The 21519-nt window shown below is 31.9% G+C and overlaps 4 protein-coding genes across 5 annotated transcripts; 1 reads left to right on the top strand and 3 right to left on the bottom strand.

Annotated features, from left to right (window-relative positions):
• Window positions 1-101: 101 nt before the first annotated feature.
• Window positions 102-2505, bottom strand: LOC137828337 (non-structural maintenance of chromosomes element 4 homolog A-like). The gene is made up of 7 exons (XM_068634857.1): window positions 2170-2505; window positions 1998-2078; window positions 1673-1895; window positions 1510-1603; window positions 1074-1290; window positions 894-985; window positions 102-549 (listed from the first exon to the last, which is right to left on the bottom strand). The coding sequence occupies exons 1-7, from the start codon at window positions 2315-2317 to the stop codon at window positions 292-294; spliced, it is 1113 nt and encodes a 370-aa protein (XP_068490958.1). The 5' UTR covers window positions 2318-2505; the 3' UTR covers window positions 102-291.
• A 1251-nt stretch (window positions 2506-3756) lies between these two features.
• LOC137827934 (AP2/ERF and B3 domain-containing transcription factor At1g51120-like) lies at window positions 3757-4719 on the bottom strand. Its single transcript, XM_068634308.1, has one exon. The coding sequence runs from the start codon at window positions 4717-4719 to the stop codon at window positions 3757-3759; it is 963 nt and encodes a 320-aa protein (XP_068490409.1).
• A 2794-nt stretch (window positions 4720-7513) lies between these two features.
• On the top strand, window positions 7514-11288 carry LOC137828514 (protein NRT1/ PTR FAMILY 7.1). Of its 2 annotated transcripts, XM_068635122.1 has the most exons (6): window positions 7514-7809; window positions 7899-7958; window positions 8258-8363; window positions 8533-8750; window positions 9208-9764; window positions 10192-11288. In XM_068635122.1, exons 2-6 carry the CDS (start codon window positions 7911-7913, stop codon window positions 11045-11047), a joined length of 1785 nt encoding a protein of 594 aa, XP_068491223.1. In that variant the 5' UTR covers window positions 7514-7809; window positions 7899-7910; the 3' UTR covers window positions 11048-11288. The 2 variants fall into 2 exon arrangements, with proteins under 2 accessions (XP_068491223.1, XP_068491222.1); XM_068635121.1 differs by having other exon boundaries at window positions 7800-7958.
• Window positions 11289-14733: 3445 nt separating this feature from the next.
• Window positions 14734-19897, bottom strand: LOC137828515 (zinc finger CCCH domain-containing protein 14-like). The gene is made up of 3 exons (XM_068635123.1): window positions 19362-19897; window positions 18733-18793; window positions 14734-15637 (listed from the first exon to the last, which is right to left on the bottom strand). Exons 1-3 carry the CDS (start codon window positions 19432-19434, stop codon window positions 14875-14877), a joined length of 897 nt encoding a protein of 298 aa, XP_068491224.1. The 5' UTR covers window positions 19435-19897; the 3' UTR covers window positions 14734-14874.
• Window positions 19898-21519: the final 1622 nt, after the last annotated feature.

The following is a 21519-nucleotide window of genomic DNA, read 5'->3' as shown; positions in this document are numbered from 1 at the left end:
AAATTGACTGGAGCAAGATCATTTGAAACCCAATCACAAACAGCTGGATCTATTATGTTACCCTTTTCACCAACATAATATACTTGTATGCAAAGAAAAAATTTCTGAAGAGTTGCAGATGAAATATAGACAGAAAAGGAAGCTTACAATACATCCAGCTTTCAAAATGCATGGCATCATGGACCTACAAGTATTTACATTCTCTCTATATAACAAAAAAGGTCAGCTTGGCATGCTGAACAAAACATATTCATGTAAATTTGAAGTTGTTCAGACCTAATATGCCATTTCCTAATGAAGTTTACGCTTACACCTACGAATAGCCCCTGCTCTGGGAGCATTTTCTTCGTCACATTCAGGAGATTCTTCTACAACACTTTCCTCCTGCACAACCAGTCCTCGATTCCGTGATAGCTTCCTGATAGGTGTTAAAGCCAAAGCAAGTTGGGAATCATCCCCACCCTTCCTTTCCTGAGGGTCAGCACCAGCACAACACTGATCCCGATGCGGCATCAAGTCTTCCCCTTCGGGCACAGCATCTTTCATAAGCTGTAAACAACGTTGGCAGGGTTATACAGAGGCTTGTAATTTAATGTCCAGGCCTTTAAATGAAAAAGGCATGTGAATTATAGTATTATTTGCCTACAGCATATAATTCAACACTTCATAAAATCAACAACGTACATATATTTTTAATTAACTACCAGTGCTATACAACATACATTGAAACTGTCAGGATTGAAAACCACTCATGACATTATTATCAGTTTTTTCCCTTTTTAAACAATGATGTTGTAACCCTGAATGATTGCAACCCCATAAAAAGTCAATCATAGAATTAAATTTCCAATTGCTCCTTGAATTCCAACCTTACATTCGGGTACCATCCATACCTTCCAATCTTGGTAATCATATCTGAATACAAAATGAGTGTAAGAAACTTCTTTTGATGATACTAAGTTAGCGGCTGGAGCATTTTTAGGACCTGAAAAAGAAGACAGCATAAGTACCCATGGTACAAAAAAGAAAAACGAAACAAGTATTCAGTCGATTGAGGTGGAAACACATCTTACAAACATAGTGCAAACGATTTTCATCCAGACTGATCTCAGCCCGACCATCTTTCACTAGGAATGAAAGAGAAAACAAATTTTCCACGGTCTGAGCAAAAGACTTTCTGTTGATAATTAAATTTTCAAGTCGGACACGTTTTTTCTTCCTCAAGATGTTAAACATAGTTGCCATGTTTATGTCAGTATCAGTTTTTTCCACTGCACCAGCCTCATCAAGCTGCTCGAAACAAACAACAATGAATAAACACCAGTGCACTCACAAACATAAAATACATAGATAAATCAATCTGTTTCACAACAGCCACAAAGTGTCACCAAGGTAAATATGCATGCGCAAAATTTTATTTTCATGCACCGTGAACTTAAAACAAGTAGTAACGACATTGTGAAACAAAGTTTTGTAGGAATGGCCTAGGAATATGAAAAGGGGAGTGACCTGTTCAGGCCTAGTAGTTACGGTTGGGCGAGGATCACGGTGTTTGCGCACTCCGGTTCTTCGTTTTTTGAACTCATTGTCCATGGGCCCAAGCCTATAAAAAAAAACAAGATAAGAACAAAGTATTATAGAATTGTGAAAGGAATAGAGGAGAGGAACTGACATGGTAGAAGAGCCATGAACGGAGAGGAAGATTGGGGAAACCGCAAGGCCAAGTTTCTGCCAATCGATTGAGTCTTGGCCTTGGCCATGGCGTATGAGCAAAGAGGAAACGAACTGAGAAGGGGTGACACCCTCGTTCGCCAAAGACCTAACAGATCCAAACAGAGTGCGCGTCAGATCCAACAGCGCCTCTGCATCTGCAACCTGCTCTCTGGGCTTCTCAACTGCAAAATTCCATCCAACCAGACCAATCACTACAAAGTTAAGATTATAACAACGTGAACAAAAACGAGAACAATAGCAAAGGAACAAGTACAGCTACCTACCTTGGTCGTGTAACTTGTCGAACTCGTCCAAAATTGTGTCGAAGTTGTCGGATTCCGTGTTCATCAAATCATCTCGTTTCTCTGGTAGGTGTGTTTAGGGTTAGGTAATTAGGGATAAAAATTGAATTTAGCGTTGTAAATAAATTGAAGAGTGAGTGGTAATGTTGTGTACCGTTGATGAGAGTCTTGAGTTTGAGGAACTGGGAGCGTATGACTCTGCGAGTGGCGGGGTTCTGCTCGCTCGCCGCTTTCTCCTTGGCACCTCCCTCGGCAACGCCATCGGCATCGGCATCAGCATTGCCTCTGCGCGAACGCTTCATTCTGTCAAAACCCAAAACCCTAATTTGGGATTGAAAGGGGTTTTGCTAAAATTTGAAAGCAATTTCAAAAGTGTTTCTTGAACCCTTTACCTTGCCCTTTTAGGATTTGAATTTTAATGAGAGTGGGGAAATTTCAATGACGGTTTACTTTCCCGCTTCAGTCAAAATTGCTTTCTCTTTTTCTTCTTAATTTGCTTATTTTTTTAATTATTATTTATAAAGTATAAAAACATAGTATAAATAATGGTATAGATATTGATACGATATAGATATAAACACGATAATATAAACACAACGGAGATAAACATAAAAGTTAAGTATAATTTCATATAAATCTATATATTATATAATTATAAATTATATAAATTGATAATAAATGTATAAATATATTTTAATTTTTTTAATAGAAAAATATAAAAAAATTATTTTTTATTCTATAATTATAATAACAATTTATATAATAAATTTAAATTTTTAAAAAATTAATATATTTTTTTTCTATTAAATTGTATTAAATTAATAATTTTTTAACTAAAACGTATATCTAAGACGCACAAAAGACGTGTGCGTGCCTGCAATACCAAAAAATAGGAAAAGTAAGCCAAAAACAAAATTGATTCTCTTTACTTCTATTTCATCTCAACAGAACAAACTTCTCTTCACCTACCCAGAAATTGAGCATGTAAAGAACATGTTGTCCCTCTTAATGCATGAATAGTAAAAATACATTTTCAAAATCTCTTAATATGATTCTGTTTGAGAAATTACCTATTAAACTACAATTCAATTGATTATAATCTTTTTCACCCAAATTTAATTTTGTTAATTATATTCAAAGTTTCGCAAGATTATATATATTTCCTTATGCTATTTTTTTAAATATTCGTTAGAATAGACTCGAAATAACTCTTATACAATATCAGAAAGTGAACTTTAAGTCTAACTCAACTTACTGACTCATGAGGTTGAAGTTTGTACACAATTATATACAATGAAAGACTCTAATATCTAGTCGATGTGGATCTACAACATATATTATATAAACTCATTTAATTTTTTTAAAATATTACAAAGTAAATTAGTATAAAGGAGGTTATATAGATGTTAAAAAAATATAAAGAAAAGTTGGTGTTATTTCATAATACTCTAAAATGTGATATAGTTGTTTAGTATTAAGAAGTGTAATTTTAAGTCTAATTTAATATCAAAAAACTGTTTTATAAGGTGAGATTTGCATCAAGTTATAAACACTTCTCACGTTAATGTATGAGACTATATTATTATGGATTGTCCGATAAAGGTCTGCTAGCAGGTGACTTCAACAAATAATTGTTAGGATAGGTTCGAAAGATCTTTGATATCATATTAAGAAGTGATTAAACTTAATTCAAACTTGTAAAATCGGTTTATAAAATGAGATTTGGAGAGTTAAATTAAAACTATTTGATGAAAACACCAAAGAGTCTCAAACCCTTTTGTGCATTCAAATCCTTTTCAATGGTTTCCTCTTTGGTGTCTTCTTCTTCCTCACTGCAAACCAACTCTCCAAAACACTTCAAACCTCTCTCATCATCTGAGTTATAAATTACATCAATCAATCCAAAAGCTTCTCCTTCTCCACCTTTTCTCCAATCCACAGGCTCACACATGAAAAACGCAATGGTATCTTTAGCCTTCAGTTTTTTGTCCTTCACAAACCGATTCCACCCTCTTGTGAACACGTAACTCTGGCTGCTCTTCCAATAGCAGTATCGAAATTTCCACAGTCTCATCAACCTGTCATAGAACGCAACCTCAACGTCAACACTGCCATGTTCTTCATGCCCTTCTGCAATCTCACACACCGGAGGAAAATAGCTCACTGCATGCTTTTTCGGGATCACAAGCCTGTTGAGCTTCCCCACGTCACTTGGTGTCAGCTCCTTCTGAAAAAGCAGGGTGCAGCAGAGCTTCTCCTCCTCATCACCCTTCAAAGTTACGTGCTTTGCAACAACGCCTTGTTGGGTTTTACGAGTGGTGAGAAACGTGGCAAAGTGTGATGCGTAGGTGCCATCTCTGATCATGCTCAGCATTGCTTCTGTGCTGTAATGGCTCTGAAACTCTGGCTCTTGCACCGTTTGATCGTCCCATGGGAAGTTTCTGTGGCTCTCTCCGCTTCTGAGCTTTATGCTGGCGCTGTCATACGCCATTGCAGCTTCTCTTTCGGATTTGAATGTCCCCAACCAGATTCTGTGGTGGTTTGCATATATCTGGGCACCCCAGTTCCCGTTTTGTTGCGGCACCACGCCTTTGAACTTCTGAAACAACGACCCTGCTGCTCTGTTTTCCTCTTGCATGGCGTCAAATGCTGCAGAATTGATTTCCCCACAACAATCTGAATAACTTTCCTTGTTTCTGTTCATTTTTCTTTATCAGCAAGAAAAAATAAATAAGAAACACTTCAGAAACCTTCAACTGAAAACTAAAAATCATAGGGTTGATATCATCCTTGAATCGTGTCCCTTTTGTCAGGAGATAGCAAAATATGTATCTTTTATTGTTATTTCTTTTTTAACTTTGAATTTGAAAGGGATGAGAATACAACAGATAAAGGTGGCAGTGGTTAATTAACAGGGAAAAAATGGTGAGAGGAAGAGAGGCACTTTGTTTCTCAGTTTTGTGATGGCTAAAATTGTGGTAGAAACTAAATTTGGTAGCAGTAACAGCGCAGTTGGAAAAAGGAACAAGTAGATAAAACAAAAATGAAGTTGTGTGTGAAGCAAATCTGAAGTGGCTCAAACCTTAATTTAGTAAAACCAGTAATCTTTTCACCTCATCTACTCTTGCATAATATGGTTTGAATTAGGGAAATGATACTTTCAAAACCCTAAAATTTGTATACAAATTTTTTATACCATGAATTTAGATATAAATATATATAATAAAAAATTAATTTGTAATTAAATAATATAAACAAATTAAAATAATAACATTAAAAGTTGTAATGTGATTGTATAAAAAATTAGGTGATTTCAGATTTTTTTTTAATGTAATTGTATAAAAAATTAGGTCATTTCAGGTTTTCTGTCGTAGTATTGTAGTAGAATAATAACATTAAAAGTTGTAATGTGATTGCATAGTAATTTCAAGTTTCTGTAGGAGCATTGCAAATTAGTCCAACATATAGTGTTCATCAAAACTATTTAGCTTTGTAGTCATTATGAAGGAACAATCTACAAAAGAGAGGGAGTTTTTTACTCATATATTAGGTTTTTGGATTGACTTTTAGGAAGGTCTATTGAGTTTTAAAATACTATTTAGATCTACAAATGTCTTCAAATTTTAAGACAAATTGTAAAACATTTAAAAAGATAATTTATATAGCAAGAATTTAAATATTTTAAAATATTTTTTGAATTTATAAGATTTAAGAGAATTGTACAAATATTTAAAAAAAAAATCAAAATCACTAGCTAGTCAATGAACACAACAATAAAAAATGATAATATTTGAATAAAAAGGTTAATTTCATTTTTAAAATCTTTTTAAAAACTGGTTATAATTTAAAGTTCTCCTAATCCTTCATGATCAATTGACATTATTTTTTTGTTTTTTTTTTCTATCAGTGTGAACTTTAAATTCAAAGTATGTTATTTTCTGTAATTGAAATGAATATATATATATATATATATATATATAGAAGTTGTATGCATATTTTTTAAAATAGTAAGGGTAACAAATAGGAATCTATTTTTAAGTAAGGTTATATATAAACTAATCAGTGTATATTTAATGCAGTTTTTTTTGTACCTTGAAGAATGACTCCTAAAAGGTTATGTGGTTTTTTCAGCAAATGCTTCAATTCAATTGGTGTGTTATTTTGTTAAAAGCTAAGCCCTTTGACTGAGTAAATTTAGTTGTATTTTGCTATGTCAACATAAATGGCTGTTAATAATTTGAGTGTGCAGTGCAGTACTGATATTTCTCTGTATACAATCCAACTTTGAACAGTATATTTGAAAATCTCAATTATAGACCAATTATGTGAGATTGTATTGATTTGTCATACTCTTTTCCTTGTATTTTTCTGCACAATGGTTTGTGTTCAAACCAAGCAAAGTGATGTCAACTTTACATTTTGCATTGTAGGTGATGAGTTCACTGAACTGTTACTTACATGACTAAACATGTTAACAAAGATGATGAATAGGATAATACGAGATTTCGTTTCATAACATGATTCGGAACTCTGCATGTTGTAGGAAGGTTCAATTCAAGCAATTAATTAGCCTGTGGTTACATATTGATGGTGGAATAACCTATTCATCAACTGTCAACAACGTTTAACAGAACCACAAAACAAGAGATTCGCTTGCTTGCATGCAATTTACTGCAAGGTGGATTGATGTTTCAGTATAAGAAAAACACACAAAGTGGATGGTTGAGAGATGATGAATGAAAATTGGAATATGTACTTGTACTAATTATAGGAGAGAGAGTGACTTCAGGATCTTTCTTCACTTCGTCTTTCGAGTCCCTTATTTTCTCCTTTAGTCCCTCTTCTTTCGCTCCCTCGTGTTTTGGAATTACTTTTTGGTCTCTTGATTTGTGGAGTAGTACTCGCAGAAACACTCAAAAGTCTCTTCTTTCGTTCACTCGTGTCTTGGAATTACTTTTTGGTCTCTCGATTTGTGGAGTAGTACTCGCAGAAACACTCAAAAGCTTAAGTCAGTGTTTGTGTTAGTTATTCTCTAGAAAAACTAAAAAACTGAACTAAACATTCAATCCATTTACACTACTTGCTAATGGGCCTATTGGACATGTCATATCATTTTAATCTTTCTACTTATCTCTTATTAACCGATTTTATACTTAACTGATTTTATTTCTCTTTTATGCCTTATTAACACTGACACTTGTGTGCTTTTCCACGTAATATTTCCAGTGACGTTTACACTCATCCTTGTCTTCTCAGCCACTCGACATGCATACTTTCTATCTGACCGGTTCAGAATATATAATTGAAAAATTGGGAAAAAAAGATTTACCACATAAATAATTGAAAAGTGAAATGGAAGTGAAGGTATCAGAAATGAAAAATGTGAGTTTGAAAAGGACGAGAAGATGTCAGATTCAGTGTAATAGGTGGTAAAAAAAAGGGCAAGTCCCTACATACAGTGTCAGTATTTTATGGGTGAAGTGACTAGTTTGTGGCACAGAGTCGTTCATTTTAGAGTTTAAGATTTCTTTCCTTCTCTTTTGAGTGTTCATGACCACTATTCTCATCCAAATTGTCACTTTCTCTCCTCTTATCAACTCCAATCATTTCAGATTTCCGTATTTTTGGCTCAGCTACATCAATAATAAACCTTACTTTCAAACTCATATCCCTTTCTTCCCCACGTCCCTCACACCCTTATATATTGCATGCTATAATCCAACCACACCATCAACAACACTCTTCACCCTTTCAACTCTTTCTTTACTTTTATACTTCTTCTTATCTTCCCTTTGTAAGTCTTTTCCTTTCTCAATCAATTAACATCTCTTCTTCTTGGCTACCTTGTTATCACTTTGAGTTCATGCACTTTGCATCATGCAGATTTTACCAAAAATGGCCACTTCTTTCTCTGCCAACTCCCCCAATATTGCCACAAACAAGGTACTGCAAATGGCAACAATAATATTCATACAATAATTTCTACACATTCATTTGGAAAGATGTAATGAACAGCTCTTCACACATATTTAACACGTCTAAAAGTACATGGCGTCTAACGTGTCAATACTTCAATACTGATTCCAAAACTTGTTATAGACATGGTGAAAAATAACTGATTATATTTGTATGTGTGATGCATTGATGCTAAGTACACCACTGTAAAATCGTAGATAGATTCATTTATGGGGGGAAAATGGAAAATTAATTGTCTTTTTTTGAATGATATTTGCTTTAAATAGGTAACAGAAGGAGATAGCAGCTACAGAGAAGAATCTGCTATGGAGAGAAGTAGCAGAGCGGATGAAAAGAAAATAGGAGGAGCTAAAGTTGCAAGCCTCTTGCTAGGTAATGAACAAATGATCCATGGATTCATTTTTCAATTCGTGATTTATTAAGAAGTAGATTTTAAGTCTAACTCAACTTTATAAAATCGATTTATTAAATTTATGTGGAATTATCTATCTGTTTGTTTGATTACATGTTGTTTCTTTTGGCTTTTGGTTTGTTTTGTCAGTGAATCAAGCACTAGCTACACTAGCCTTCTTTGGAGTTGGCGTGAACTTGGTTCTGTTCCTAACCAGAGTTCTTGGTCAAGACAATGTGAGTGCTGCTAATAATGTCAGCAAGTGGATCGGAACTGTTTATATGTTCTCATTGATCGGAGCATTTCTGAGCGATTCATACTGGGGTCGATACTTAACCTGCATGGTCTTCCAGCTTATTTTCGTTCTGGTATATTACTTTTAGTCTTTTACTTTTAACAATGTTATCAAACTTTTATATTCTTGTCGGATACACGTATCGGAAACTGACAGTGGTAAAATACGTATCAGACAAAATTTTCAATTTAAAAAATATTTATTGGATTTTTTATAATTATAACAGGATTTTAACACAATTTTAAAAATATATACATTAATTTTCTAGAAACTCAAATTTATTGTATAAATTTTTATTATGATTATAAAAATAAGGAATAAATCATTTTGAAACATACTTGTGTACATAAACTTTATTATCAATTTATATAATATATAGATCTGTGTTCTCGTGTCCTATATTTTAAAGATTATACGTATATCTTCGTATTCGTGTTCATGTCGTATCCATGTTCGTATCAGTGTTTGTGTTGCATAGTTTCATGTCTGTATTACATAGTTTCTAGCTTCTGACACTTTGAATTTAATAGGGCTTAGCACTGTCTTCATTGTCGTCTTGGCGTTTCTTGATCAACCCAGCTGGTTGTGGTGATGGCAATACTCCTTGTAAACCTTCATCAATTGGAGACGACATTTTCTACTTGTCCATATATCTAGTGGCATTTGGTTATGGAGGGCACCAACCCACCTTAGCAACATTTGGTGCTGACCAATACAATGAGAAAAATCCAAACGAGAAAAATGCAAAAGTAGCTTTCTTCTGCTACTTTTACTTTGCCCTCAATGTTGGTTCTTTGTTTTCCAACACTGTGCTGGTCTACTACGAGGATACAGGGAAGTGGACAATGGGTTTCTTGGTATCTTTGGTCTCTGCTGTCATAGCCTTTTTGGCTTTCTTACTGGGAACTCCAAGATATAGATATGTGAAGCCATGTGGAAACCCAGTGGTGAGGATTGCTCAGGTATTTGCTGCTGTTTTTAGGAAATGGAAGGCTGCTCCAGCAAAGGCAGAAGAACTTTTTGAGGTCGATGGTGCAAAATCTGCTATAAAAGGCAGCAGAAAGATTCGGCACACAGATGATTTTAAGTAAGCATTGAGATTTAATAACAAGTTATGATTACAAATTTTGTTTTCTTTTGTAAAAAGTAACATCTGGACCAAATCAAGAACTCAACTCTACATGTTTGGAGATCGGATAATTCATTCTTTATAAGTGTATGCAAACCTCACTTCATAAGTCGATTTTACGAGAGTTGAATTAAGTTTAAAGTCAATTTCATAATAGGAAATCAGAGCTATTTTAAAATCTATCCTAACAAGAATAGGCTTAAAGTACATTCTTTCTGGGAAAGTTGTTCTTGATGCTTGATTTTTCCATATGAAATGGAAGAAAATATTATGCTGTGTTTTTTAACACCTAGTTGTGTTGATTGAATTAGTACACCTACTTGATAACCATAACTGTGAATTGTATTGAAACTTATATCTGTGATTTGTTCTTGATGTTGGAAAGATTCATGGACAAGGCAGCAACAATCAAAGAGAACGAGGAGCTAAGTTCAAAAAATCCATGGAGGCTTTGCACTGTGACACAGGTGGAGGAAGCCAAATGCTTGTTAAGAATGTTACCAGTTTGGCTATGCACCATTATCTACTCAGTAGTGTTTACACAAATGGCTTCTCTGTTTGTTGAGCAAGGAGATGTGATGAACTCCTACATAGGAAGTTTCCATTTGCCTGCAGCAAGCATGTCTGCATTTGACATCTGCAGTGTTCTTGTGTGCACTGGAATCTATCGCCAAATCCTTGTTCCATTTGCTGGAAAACTGAGTGGGAATCCAAAGGGTCTAAGTGAGCTTCAAAGAATGGGAATTGGGCTAGTTATTGGCATGTTGGCAATGGTTGCATCTGGTGCCACAGAGATTGCAAGGCTCAAACGGATAATTCATGGCCAAAAGACTAGTTCATTGAGCATATTTTGGCAAATTCCACAGTATGTTTTGGTTGGTGCTTCAGAAGTTTTCATGTATGTTGGTCAATTGGAGTTCTTCAATGGACAAGCCCCTGATGGAATAAAGAGCTTTGGGAGCTCACTTTGCATGGCTTCAATTTCTCTTGGAAACTATGTGAGCAGCATGCTGGTGAACATGGTGATGATCATAACAGCAAGGGGCCAAAACAAAGGTTGGATTCCTGAGAACTTGAACACAGGGCACATGGATAGGTTCTTCTTTCTGCTTGCAGGGCTTGCAGCCTTTGACTTTGTGCTGTACTTGTTGTGTGCCAAGTGGTACAAGAACATCAATGTTGAAGATAGTGACATGGAAGAACAAGAGCAAGAACAGGAAGATGTAAATAGCAAGGTTTGAGAGTTTGAAGTTGTGCAATGCAAGTGTGCTGAGTATTTATTTTCTCTCCCAACCATTATTGTATTGAGTCAATAAGAGCTGCATCATACACTGTGTTAGGCTTCTGTTTGTCATTAATTTTGGTTCAAAGGATATGGATTCTGAGCCAGTGATTTGTTAATTGCTGCTTAGATTATCCATTTATACCTTAGCTTAATTAATCATGTACATTTACAATTAATAAATATATATCATTTATAAATACCATGTTTTCATTTATGTTTTTCTATCAAATTTAGAAAAATTTAGAATTTGGTAGTTAAAATCTTTGTAACTAATTAGATATCAATTTAGAAACTATTTATAAATAATATAAACTAATTTAGAAATCAATAATTTTTTTAATATTTAAAATAGTATTTAATTTTGTTAATATAACAATTAATTATTTTATCTTTAAATTGTTTTCTATTTAATAACCCTAAACCCTAATAGTAGTGTATAATGAAATTTATCTCCTATAAATTAAATTTTCTCATAAACAATTATATTAACAATTTAAGTAGTTATTTCAAAGAAATATCTATATTAGTCCTAAATAGTGAATGTAAATATACAACCACTACTAATTGTTTTATAAGTATGTTTTTCAAAAGTTATAAAACTAGGTAATTTTATATAATATTAGCATTTACTTTTAAATTTGAGGTGTTTTCATTGGTGAAAATTTGATATTATGTTACATTTTGTTGTATATATAAGTATACAAATAAAATAAATCATAAGTTTTTATATAAAACACTTAAAATCCTAAAAATTTCAACAATGACATTAGAGTTATCATTCTTATGGGACATATAGAATGTAAGAAGAAGAAAAAATTACAAGTAGTTTATTTCACTCTTTAATGAAAAATATGATTTATAGATTGTAAGAATGCAAATTTATCTAAAGAGGCTATATATCTATGAGAAGTTGTAGAAGAGGATTACATTTGTTGTCTAATAACACCACGATCCAAATCAAAATGTAGAAAGAAAGCAAAGTCATGTTTGTTTGTTTTTTCACAAATGATATTCCAAATAAATTTGGGATTATTTGTTAGGAAATTAAGAAAAAGACAAAAAGTTTCGAGCCACAAAAGTTTCTAATTTTGATAAGAAAATTTGAGAGGCAAAAGATGAAAGAGTTTAAGACAAATAAGGAATACTCAAAGAGATTGTTGACACTACTATAAAATCACTAAATAGACATCAATTTTAGAGATAAAATAATTAAGTGTTATATTGAATAAATTAGATGTCAATAATGTCTGTAGTCTCTAATATAATATCTAATTTAATTCATATAGAAATTAATTATTTTTTTATCACTAACTAAAATTGATTTTTGTTTGATGATTTTCTCATAATAATAATTGAATAATAATATAATAAAACAATTATCCTATCATTGTATTCCAATTAAATTGGAACTTGTAAGAATTCATAATAAATAATCATTTTTAAGTATATAAAGTTGATAGTTTAATTGACTGTTTAAATTTATTTTAATTATTCGCAATTTATTTTAAATATTAAAGTTTAATTTAAAGGAAGACATAAAAGAGAATAGATCCTAGTTAAAACATTTGCAAGAAGAGAAAGATCAAAATCATTAACGTGTTTAGAGTTTGGGGTTTAAGGTTTAGGGTTTAAGATTTAGGTAGTTGGTCTAAATTGAAGTAGATTCTATTAGTACTTTGGTTTTTTTTTAGTGTGAATTTGTTAGATGTGTTTTATTTTCATTGTTTATATAAGGATGGAACCATATTTAAATTGTTTTATTTATTATTTTTTTACTGATAGAAAAGTCATAAGATTTATTAAAAATATATAAATATAAATATTACATCCACATATTTTGTTTGGCCAATATTTAGGTTTAGAAGCAGTGGCTGATACTGTTCCACCTCATGTTTCATCTTCATCATGAAAGAGAAGAAGCATAATGCATTTGAACACAGTTTGAAAAGACACACACTCTAACATGTAACAACACTATTAAATACTCCTGTCTCCTGTCAAATTAATCACTCACTCATTGTTTTCTTCCATTCATCATCATCAACATCACCTTCTACTGCATTTTTACTGCATCTTCTTTTCATGTGTTTTGTATTATTTGATGATCAGATGCAGATCAAATTCATTTGAAGACAATATGTTATGCTTGACATTTGAAGTGTTTGAAAGAGAATTATAAGAAAGAAGGAGACATGAGGGCAATTATAATGCAAGAATGTATCATCTTCTCTTGGCAGTGGTGCTGCCAAATGCCATGGCATGGAGGCAAATCATTCAGTTAAGGAGCCAAAGACATGTGCAAGAACATCTTCATGACAGACTAAGCTGTCATGGTTGCGTCTTCTCACATCACACCTTCAACATTGCAAATTCATCACAAAACCACTCTGTCTGATGTGTATGTGCCAATGAAGCAAGTTCGACAGCTATTTAATTACTACAAAAGTTTTATTCATTATGGAAGAATACCACATTTAATGTCTTTTACTCATGTAATTCATAAGCTGATTTTATTATTAGAGTATCTAAAACTTATCCAAACAAAAGTTGTTGAACTTATTTTAACGAAAATTGTTAGATTTTTCATTTTTTAAATACCACCCATTAATATATAATTTTAAGTATGAATTGTAACTTACATTAACTAGAAATTAAAATATTTTATAATATATAAATGAATGTAAATTTTCTTATAAATCAATTTTATGATATTGAATTATATTTAAGATATATTTTTTAATACGATTTTATCCTACAACTTTTTTTTTAATTTGTACACAAATAGCTATTTTAATGTTATAAATAAGTATATATGTAACATAATAAAGCAAGTTTTTTTAAAAAAAATATCAAAAGTTAATTCTTTTCAATTCTCTCATTTCATTAATCCAGCTGTCAGTCATCGAATATTAAAGTAGTTTTTAATGTAGTTTTTAATTTCATTAGAATTTCCTAAAAAAATTGAAATAATAAAATATTACAAATATGCTTTTAACACAAATAATCAATTTACTTTTGGGGATGTTTGATACACACAATTTTCTTAATTTTTTGAGATTCGAAATTGTGATTTCTCTCTTTTTATTGGCCATGTTTTTTTAATACGCTTCCTACAAAATCATTTTTGTGGAAATACGAGAATATAGCCTTCCCGATTATAAAAAAAAATGCTTTGTTGCGATATATTACGTTTATCTTATACAATGTCATAAATAATTAAAATTTCAGATCAAAATATCGTGTTACTTATGTTAAAAAAAAAGCATATGGGAAGTTAGAATATAAAACTTAGAAATTATAAAAAGTATAAGATTGAGGGTTTTGAGGAGATAAAATAGAAGAAAATAATTAAAATAATTTTACATATTCACATTAAAAGGTAAAATATCTACACTAAAAAAGTCACTTTATATTAAATAAAAATAATTTTTCTTAAAGTTATTTTTTAAATTACTTTGTTTTCTTTTATTCATATAAGCAAGAAGATTAGGATTGCTATTATACTAAAATTAACAGATTAAAGTAACACTAATACTGAAAAATATATTTAGTACAGGGAATTAAACAGGGAAGAGTGGAAGGGCAAGAGGAAGAAAGTGAAAATTATGAAATATGAAAGAGTGATAGTGAGAGGCAATCGAATTTCAGAAGCTGTGGTAAGACTCACCATTAGTTATCATGTAGCAAATTAGAAGCTGATTGAAAAAAAAATTGAAAAACTAGAAAATTTTGCACAATTCAATCCTTCCTCACTAAAACCACTTAAACTATATTATAACAGTATCACATTCCAGTCTTGCGCAAATCATCAGTTCCATGTGCGAAGTGACACCTTTCCCCAAAAGTGCAGGAACCTTTAGTGAAGTTTCCGCAGAGCTTGGTCTTGAAGTTGCTTGTGGGGGCAGAATTCTGTGTAGAAAAGCTTTTAATTGGAGGCCCAGAGGCAGCACTAATATTTAAAATAAGTTCGTGTACCATGGCACTGGCTTGCTTTATCTGATCGAGACTACCTTCAAGCTCGATGTTTCTGAGGTTAGAATCCGTGTCATGATCCCTTACGGCAAGTTTAGCTCCTGTTACACGACAAATTTGCTTTGAGTTCACACCACTTTTTCCAATCACTGCTCCAGCTAGTGAAGCATTGATACTGATTTTTGCAGTGGCAGAGGCTCCAAAGCTGGCGGCTGCACCGTGACCTGGAAATGGGGGCTCGCCACGTCCACCTATCCTGCTGTTTGGCATTTGTCCCATAACTCGGGGATCTTCATATGATGGTGCCGTGGGCCTGCCGAGCTCCCACTCACCATGGGCAAAGTGACATTTGTCACCAAATTTGCAACCCTCAGCCGTATTAAACTTGTTGCACAATCGGGTCTTAACAACTGGAGGAGAAGACCCGTCAGGGAAGGATGGTAGAATAGGATTTCTACCAGCATGAGGGATGGCAGGATCGCTACCAACATTGATCAACTGAGAGACTGCTTTGAAGCCACCGGGAACGTAATGCAGGAAATGACATCCTTCACCGAATGGACAGCCAGAGGTGCTGCATTATAGAGGAAAGAAGACGACATGAGGTTATCATATAATCAACTAGTAAGATTCCGGGACCTCAGTAAAATGCTAATTCATTCTATGAAGTATGAACTGAAAATTAGAAGCTAAAAAGTCAGACAAATGATATACAACAAAGTAGCATCTTTTAAGAATTAAGATGATTCATTTAAAATGTATCAAGAATGCTTTCCCTTACAAAACTAATGCCATTTTTTAAATTTTCATAATTAACATCATCTTCCTCTAGTTAAGCAAATATAATATAACATTATCTGGGAATTTTTAGCCGTGAAAATACTAATGATGGATGACCGAAGTAACAAACAATATTGAATACCAAATGACAGTACGGGAGAAGAAAAAAAGGTTCAGTTCAGACTGGTAAAGTATATCATAAATAAGATGGCAAATTATTCTAATGACAATAAGAGAATAATGCAAGGAACATGATTATCAAGGACAAATAAGCTTAGAAATTAGAGCGCATCTTATGAGAAAAGAAATCATACGTAACAAACTATAGCATGGCATATCTAATTAACAGTAATATAGAAATCATAAATAATTTTGAAGTCTAAAATAATAAGATTCAGCACTAACTCAATGCTCAATCTGATTTCTCATAGTCGAGGTAACAAACATATAGAGGCTATAAACATCAAATTACCAAATGAATGAACATTAAGAATACACATTAGAAGAAAATAATGGAAAATCCCAGATCCATGTAACACGGTTGCATGAATTTTATGAAAACATCCCAAGTCATAGTCTTATTCCTTCTTCGTAAGTAATCTACACATACATCCCTTTTCTATGTTACATGTAATGTTTATCTGCTATTCTTTCAACAAGTGAACAACAAAAACATTCACCGTGGTCACTTAGACTGACTTAGAAGCAACAGTACAGAATAGAGAGAAGACACAACTACCAATCCTGGAAAGTAAACTGTAACAGTTGTCCCCAAAAACACAATAGCATCACAGTGCATAACAAATGACTTGCATTGTTAAAGTTTCTTGTACATTTGATATAATTCATACTAAAAACATACAAATTTTCAAAAATACTTAAATCTTGACATGTTCATAATTAACAATAAGAAGTTATAGATCTTTTCTCTTAAGCAATCATACAAGTAAATTAGTAACAAAAAATGTCATGGCTAACTAACAAAAAATGGAGAAAAAAAGGAGTGAATAATTTCGGTCAGTATCGTTGACCAAAAGGTATATCTAAGATTCAAACCAGAGAGAAACTAAACAGAGAACATATACTGATTGAACAAAGAAAACAAGAGAGGCAAAAACTCCTGGGAAAACAGATGAAAACACAGATTAACGAGGATATGTGAACACATCTAAGAACTCAGACCAGAGACAAGACAAACAGAGAACATAGACAGATGGAACAAAGAAAACAAGAGAGTGGAAAACTCACGAGTAAATAGATAAAAACACAGATTAATGAGTATACAAGAACATCAAGACAAATTTACCAAGAAAACACTTAAAAAAGAGAAATTTACAAATAGTGGAAATTTGATATTTCAATCCAATCTCCCTATTTTTTATTTCCTTCCACTCCATTTCTAACCAAACAGAGTGTCAGGGATCAAACTTCTAATGTAAACAAGCAATCATATACAATAGTATAGACTACCAAGGCATGCAAGGCTTCTAACTTGCTAGACAGATAACAAACACTCCCAGCAGATATCTGTATCTTCTAAAGCAGAGAGCAAATGAGTAAAGATGACAACATCACAATTTTTAATGGTTCATAAATACAAATATTAGTAAAGCTTCCTCTTTGGGCCCAAAAAAACAGGTAAAAGGCTTAATCCTAATATTTTACAAATATTGGTATGGTATGTATTGTAAAATAGCTATTTTTACAAATAAATAAAAAATCAGGTACAGAATATGTATTGTAAAACTAAGCATACAACAAAAGATTGCTCTCGATCGAGAGGACGTGATAAAGAATATGACTGATCTGCGCACGGATGAATTCTGATTAAATAAGATTTAGAATAAATACACGACAACACCAATGCCGGTCTAGAAAAGATTTTGAAGATAAGTTAATGGAAAATAGGAAGGTGCAATACCTTGCAGAGTATTTAAAGTCCTATTATTTGGAATATAACAGTTGGAAGTATTTTCAAAAGAAAAGAATTGCTAATGGAAGACATCATGACTTCTGTATACATTTGGAGTATATTAGGGCTAACTGTGTTCGGCAATACAAGACATTATGGTATTTGGAAGACTATTCTGAATAATTACACATCTGCACACAAAAAATTATCTGAAAATTATAAAAAAATGAGTTATGTGGCGATATGATCAAATTTTTTGAAGATTATTTTCTTTATTCTCTTTCTAGATTTCAGCACTTTCAAATTATCACAATGCTTTTCCTAGAAATCTAAAGCCATTCCAGTTTCCATGGTTACAAACTCTATAATATTATTAGGCATTACTTTTCCAAGCCATGGTTAATCTTCAAATTGACGCATTCAAAACCAAATGGAAGAAGTCCTCAGACTTCAATATTATTAAGGCGACAAAAATACAGCATGTATCAGCCTCGAGAGTAATATATCAAACAATTGCACAACAGCATACATCAGCTAAGCAGTATAGTCAACACAAGAACCACATTATCATCATTGCATAATAGAGATCAATTGAAAATCAGGTAATTCAACAATTCCATACAAAAATAAGAAAGAAGTGTGTTGTTAGTGTATTGATAGATATATGTGTCTTAGGCCATGTACTGCTCTATCCATTTCAGTGGTTGGCATCACACCCCTTGCTTTCAATTATATATTTCCCAGGAAGCACTTAATAGAACTGATCATTCTTGAGAATCAACAATTTCTGTTCATACTCTTGTTATCATAATTAGAAGTAGGACCTGTATCACAGCTTTAATTACCCAATTCATTAGTCAAATCATATGGATTCAGCTTGAAGAGACTGTGTATCAATTTTATCTAAAACATTAGAAAATTTATACATATACGAAAGTGCATTCAATTTTTATTTTAGATAAGTTAAAGATTTGAACCTGAAAAACTTTGTGCATGGCTTCGATTTGCTTCCTAAACCAGTTGGAAAGGAGTCCGTTTCTGTTACAGAACATTAATTAAGTTCTCTCAGTTAAAATTCCATTGATCTTTTATGATTCAACTTGGATAATATCCAATAACCATTTATTCTTATTATTTGACCAATATTAGCTCATTTAAGCCTACGTATACCGAGTGTTTTCGGAGAAGGTGCACGAGACAATAATTCAACATCTCATACATATTACCAGGACAGAACGTAAATTGATGTGATAATGAAATTTTATCTGTAAAAATATTAACAAAACTGCATCTGTACGAGAACATGAAATTTTAACTGTTTCAAACAAACATCTCGTTGAAAACATTAACAATATGCAACAATAAATGTTTTTTTAAAGAAAAGAACGATGGAACCGGGAGCGAAATTGGCCTAGCATTTTTTAACACTTGTGAATGGCGCGCAGATGAAAACAAAACAGAACAAAATACGGGCAGCGCGTGTTGGAAAGATTGATGAACAGTAAAGAGCAAAAGCACGATAAAAGTGAAAGCAGATTGGAATTACGTAAGTGGTAAGCAGAAAGAAGAGGAGAATACGGTAAGTGATGAAGGAGTAGAAACAAACCTGGCCTGAATTTCTTGGCGCCGCCATTGACATTGAAGGTAGCTTCAGACCTCCCCCTCTTGCGATGATCCATGGCGAGGTAGCAGAGAACAGATCGAGTGACAGTTGGTGAGAGCTGAAACCCTAACCCTAAGATTTGGGTGTGGCAGTGGGAAGAGGAAGAAGAAGAAGAGCAACAGCGTGAAGAAGGAATGAAGGAAGGAAGATTAGGGTAAATGGGATTGGTACGTATCTTCTCTCTCTTCCGTATATATATAATCTTAGATCTATGGACATCATGCCCTATCTCTTTCTTATCTCACCAACCTTTTTTTCTCATCAAACATTTTTCTTTATACTAATACTTCAAATTCACTTTTTTTTTTTAATTTTACAAATATATATATTCATACTTACACATAAATATCATATTTTTCACCTTAAAATGAAGAATTTTTTCTTCTAATGTTACTCTTATGAAGAAATACTGAACAAAAAGTAATCAAGTATACTTTGGAAAAATTTATTTTCTAAATTATCGTGTTTACATTATGTTTGGATTAAGGGAGTTTGTTCATATAGATAAGTGTATCCAACTCATGCATAAAGGTGTGGTGGAAGGGACATGGAAAGAGAAAAGGATCTGGTTTTCTTTGTCTTGCACCATTGCAGATAAACATAAACGAAGAGAAGAGAAAATCACGTAGCATATGGGATTTTAGTTAGATACCCTACTAGTATATGTATTTTTTTTCTTTGTCTTGCACCATTGCAGATAAACATAAACGAAGAGAAGAGAAAATCACATAGCATATCGAATTTTAGTTAGATACCCTACTAGTATATGTATTTTTTTTTTCTTTGTCTTGTACCATTGCAGATAAACATCAACGAAGAGAAGATAAAATCACGTAGCATATGAGATTTTAGTTAGATACCCTACTAGTATATGTATTTTTTTTTCTTTGTCTTGTACCATTGCAGATAAACATCAACGAAGAGAAGAGAAAATCACGTAGCATATGAGATTTTAGTTAGATACCCTACTAGTATATATTTTTTTTCGTAAATTGATCACTCAGTGTTAATCAGTACCACTGTCATGCATAATTATAAACATACTTTGTTCATTCAGTCATGCATAACTATAAACCTACTTTGTTCATGCATAATGAATGCAAAGATTATTATAAATAACTATGTAAATGGGCTATAATTGAGATTTATAACAAATTTACAAATTAGAAAATATAAGACAATTTTAAAATTTTGTGGATATTTATTATTATTTGTGGAATTTTGTTGAAAGGAATCTAAAAAAACAATATAAAATGAATGGAAAAATAGAGTGGATCTATATTTATATTGACGAAAGGGATTATTATGTGCAAGAGAAATTTAAAATAAATAACTAAAAATGTTTAGATTAAAATTAATTGGTTTATGAGAAGGAACAAAATAAAAAATAATTTAAGGGTGAAAATTGTTATTGTAATATTATTTATTTTTTAAAAATAATATGAAATTTTACAAAATTGTTATTATTATAACAGTTTTTATAGGATATGAATAAAGGATAAAAGAAAAATAAAATATTGTAGATTCTTATTATTGGTGACGTTAAATTCTGAAAGGGTTTTAAAAGATAGAATAAGAAATATAAATGAGTTAAAATATAAAGTAGAATGTATATATGTGAATTAAAGAGAAAAAATGGTGTATAAAAATCAAATTTTTAAAACAAATAAATAAAATGCTTTAAATTTTAATTCGATTGACAAAATAAAAAATTGTTTAAGGGTAAAAAATATTGTTTTTGTAATATAATTGAGAATTAAATGTGTTATTATTATAATGGTTTGTATGTAAAATGAATGAAATATAGAATAATTTTTTTAAAATTTATATTATTATTATTATTATTATTATTACTGGTAACATAATTATGTTAAACTTATATTTTTTAAGTTTTTTTTAATAAGAAAAATTTGTGAAAGTAATATGGGAAAAAAGATGTATCAATCAATTCAAGAAAATTTAATTATGAAATATGCGTCTAATAATTCATCCAAAGATCTTATATGTCTCCATTTAATTTTGTTATCTTTTTAATTAAGCAAATAAGAGATTATTCAAAATAATACAAACTAAATAATAATTATAATTAAAGTAAAATATT

This window comes from Phaseolus vulgaris, chromosome 7 (genome assembly GCF_000499845.2).
Source record: "Phaseolus vulgaris cultivar G19833 chromosome 7, P. vulgaris v2.0, whole genome shotgun sequence".
NCBI lineage: Eukaryota > Viridiplantae > Streptophyta > Magnoliopsida > Fabales > Fabaceae > Phaseolus > Phaseolus vulgaris.
The sequence above is the reverse complement of the archived record's forward strand: the minus strand, read 5'-3'. Positions and strand labels throughout refer to the sequence as shown.

What these genes read in the sequence shown, in the direction of transcription:
- LOC137828337 (XM_068634857.1), bottom strand. Translation starts at nt 2,317, where the DNA reads ATGAAGCGTTCGCGCAGAGGCAATGCTGATGCCGATGCCGATGGCGTT. An exon ending in AAATCGTTTGCACTATGTTT is followed by an intron (nt 986 to 1,073) that starts GTAAGATGTGTT and finishes CTTCTTTTTCAG; the next exon opens with GTCCTAAAAATGCTCCAGCC. An exon ending in ATGATTACCAAGATTGGAAG is followed by an intron (nt 550 to 893) that starts GTATGGATGGTA and finishes CGTTGTTTACAG; the next exon opens with CTTATGAAAGATGCTGTGCC.
- LOC137827934 (XM_068634308.1), bottom strand. Translation starts at nt 4,719, where the DNA reads ATGAACAGAAACAAGGAAAGTTATTCAGATTGTTGTGGGGAAATCAAT.
- LOC137828514 (XM_068635121.1), top strand. Translation starts at nt 7,893, where the DNA reads ATGCAGATTTTACCAAAAATGGCCACTTCTTTCTCTGCCAACTCCCCC. An exon ending in CCAATATTGCCACAAACAAG is followed by an intron (nt 7,959 to 8,257) that starts GTACTGCAAATG and finishes TGCTTTAAATAG; the next exon opens with GTAACAGAAGGAGATAGCAG. An exon ending in TCCAGCTTATTTTCGTTCTG is followed by an intron (nt 8,751 to 9,207) that starts GTATATTACTTT and finishes TGAATTTAATAG; the next exon opens with GGCTTAGCACTGTCTTCATT.
- LOC137828515 (XM_068635123.1), bottom strand. Translation starts at nt 19,434, where the DNA reads ATGGATCATCGCAAGAGGGGGAGGTCTGAAGCTACCTTCAATGTCAAT. An exon ending in CGCCAAGAAATTCAGGCCAG is followed by an intron (nt 18,794 to 19,361) that starts GTTTGTTTCTAC and finishes GTTCTGTAACAG; the next exon opens with AAACGGACTCCTTTCCAACT. An exon ending in CCATGCACAAAGTTTTTCAG is followed by an intron (nt 15,638 to 18,732) that starts GTTCAAATCTTT and finishes TCTATAATGCAG; the next exon opens with CACCTCTGGCTGTCCATTCG.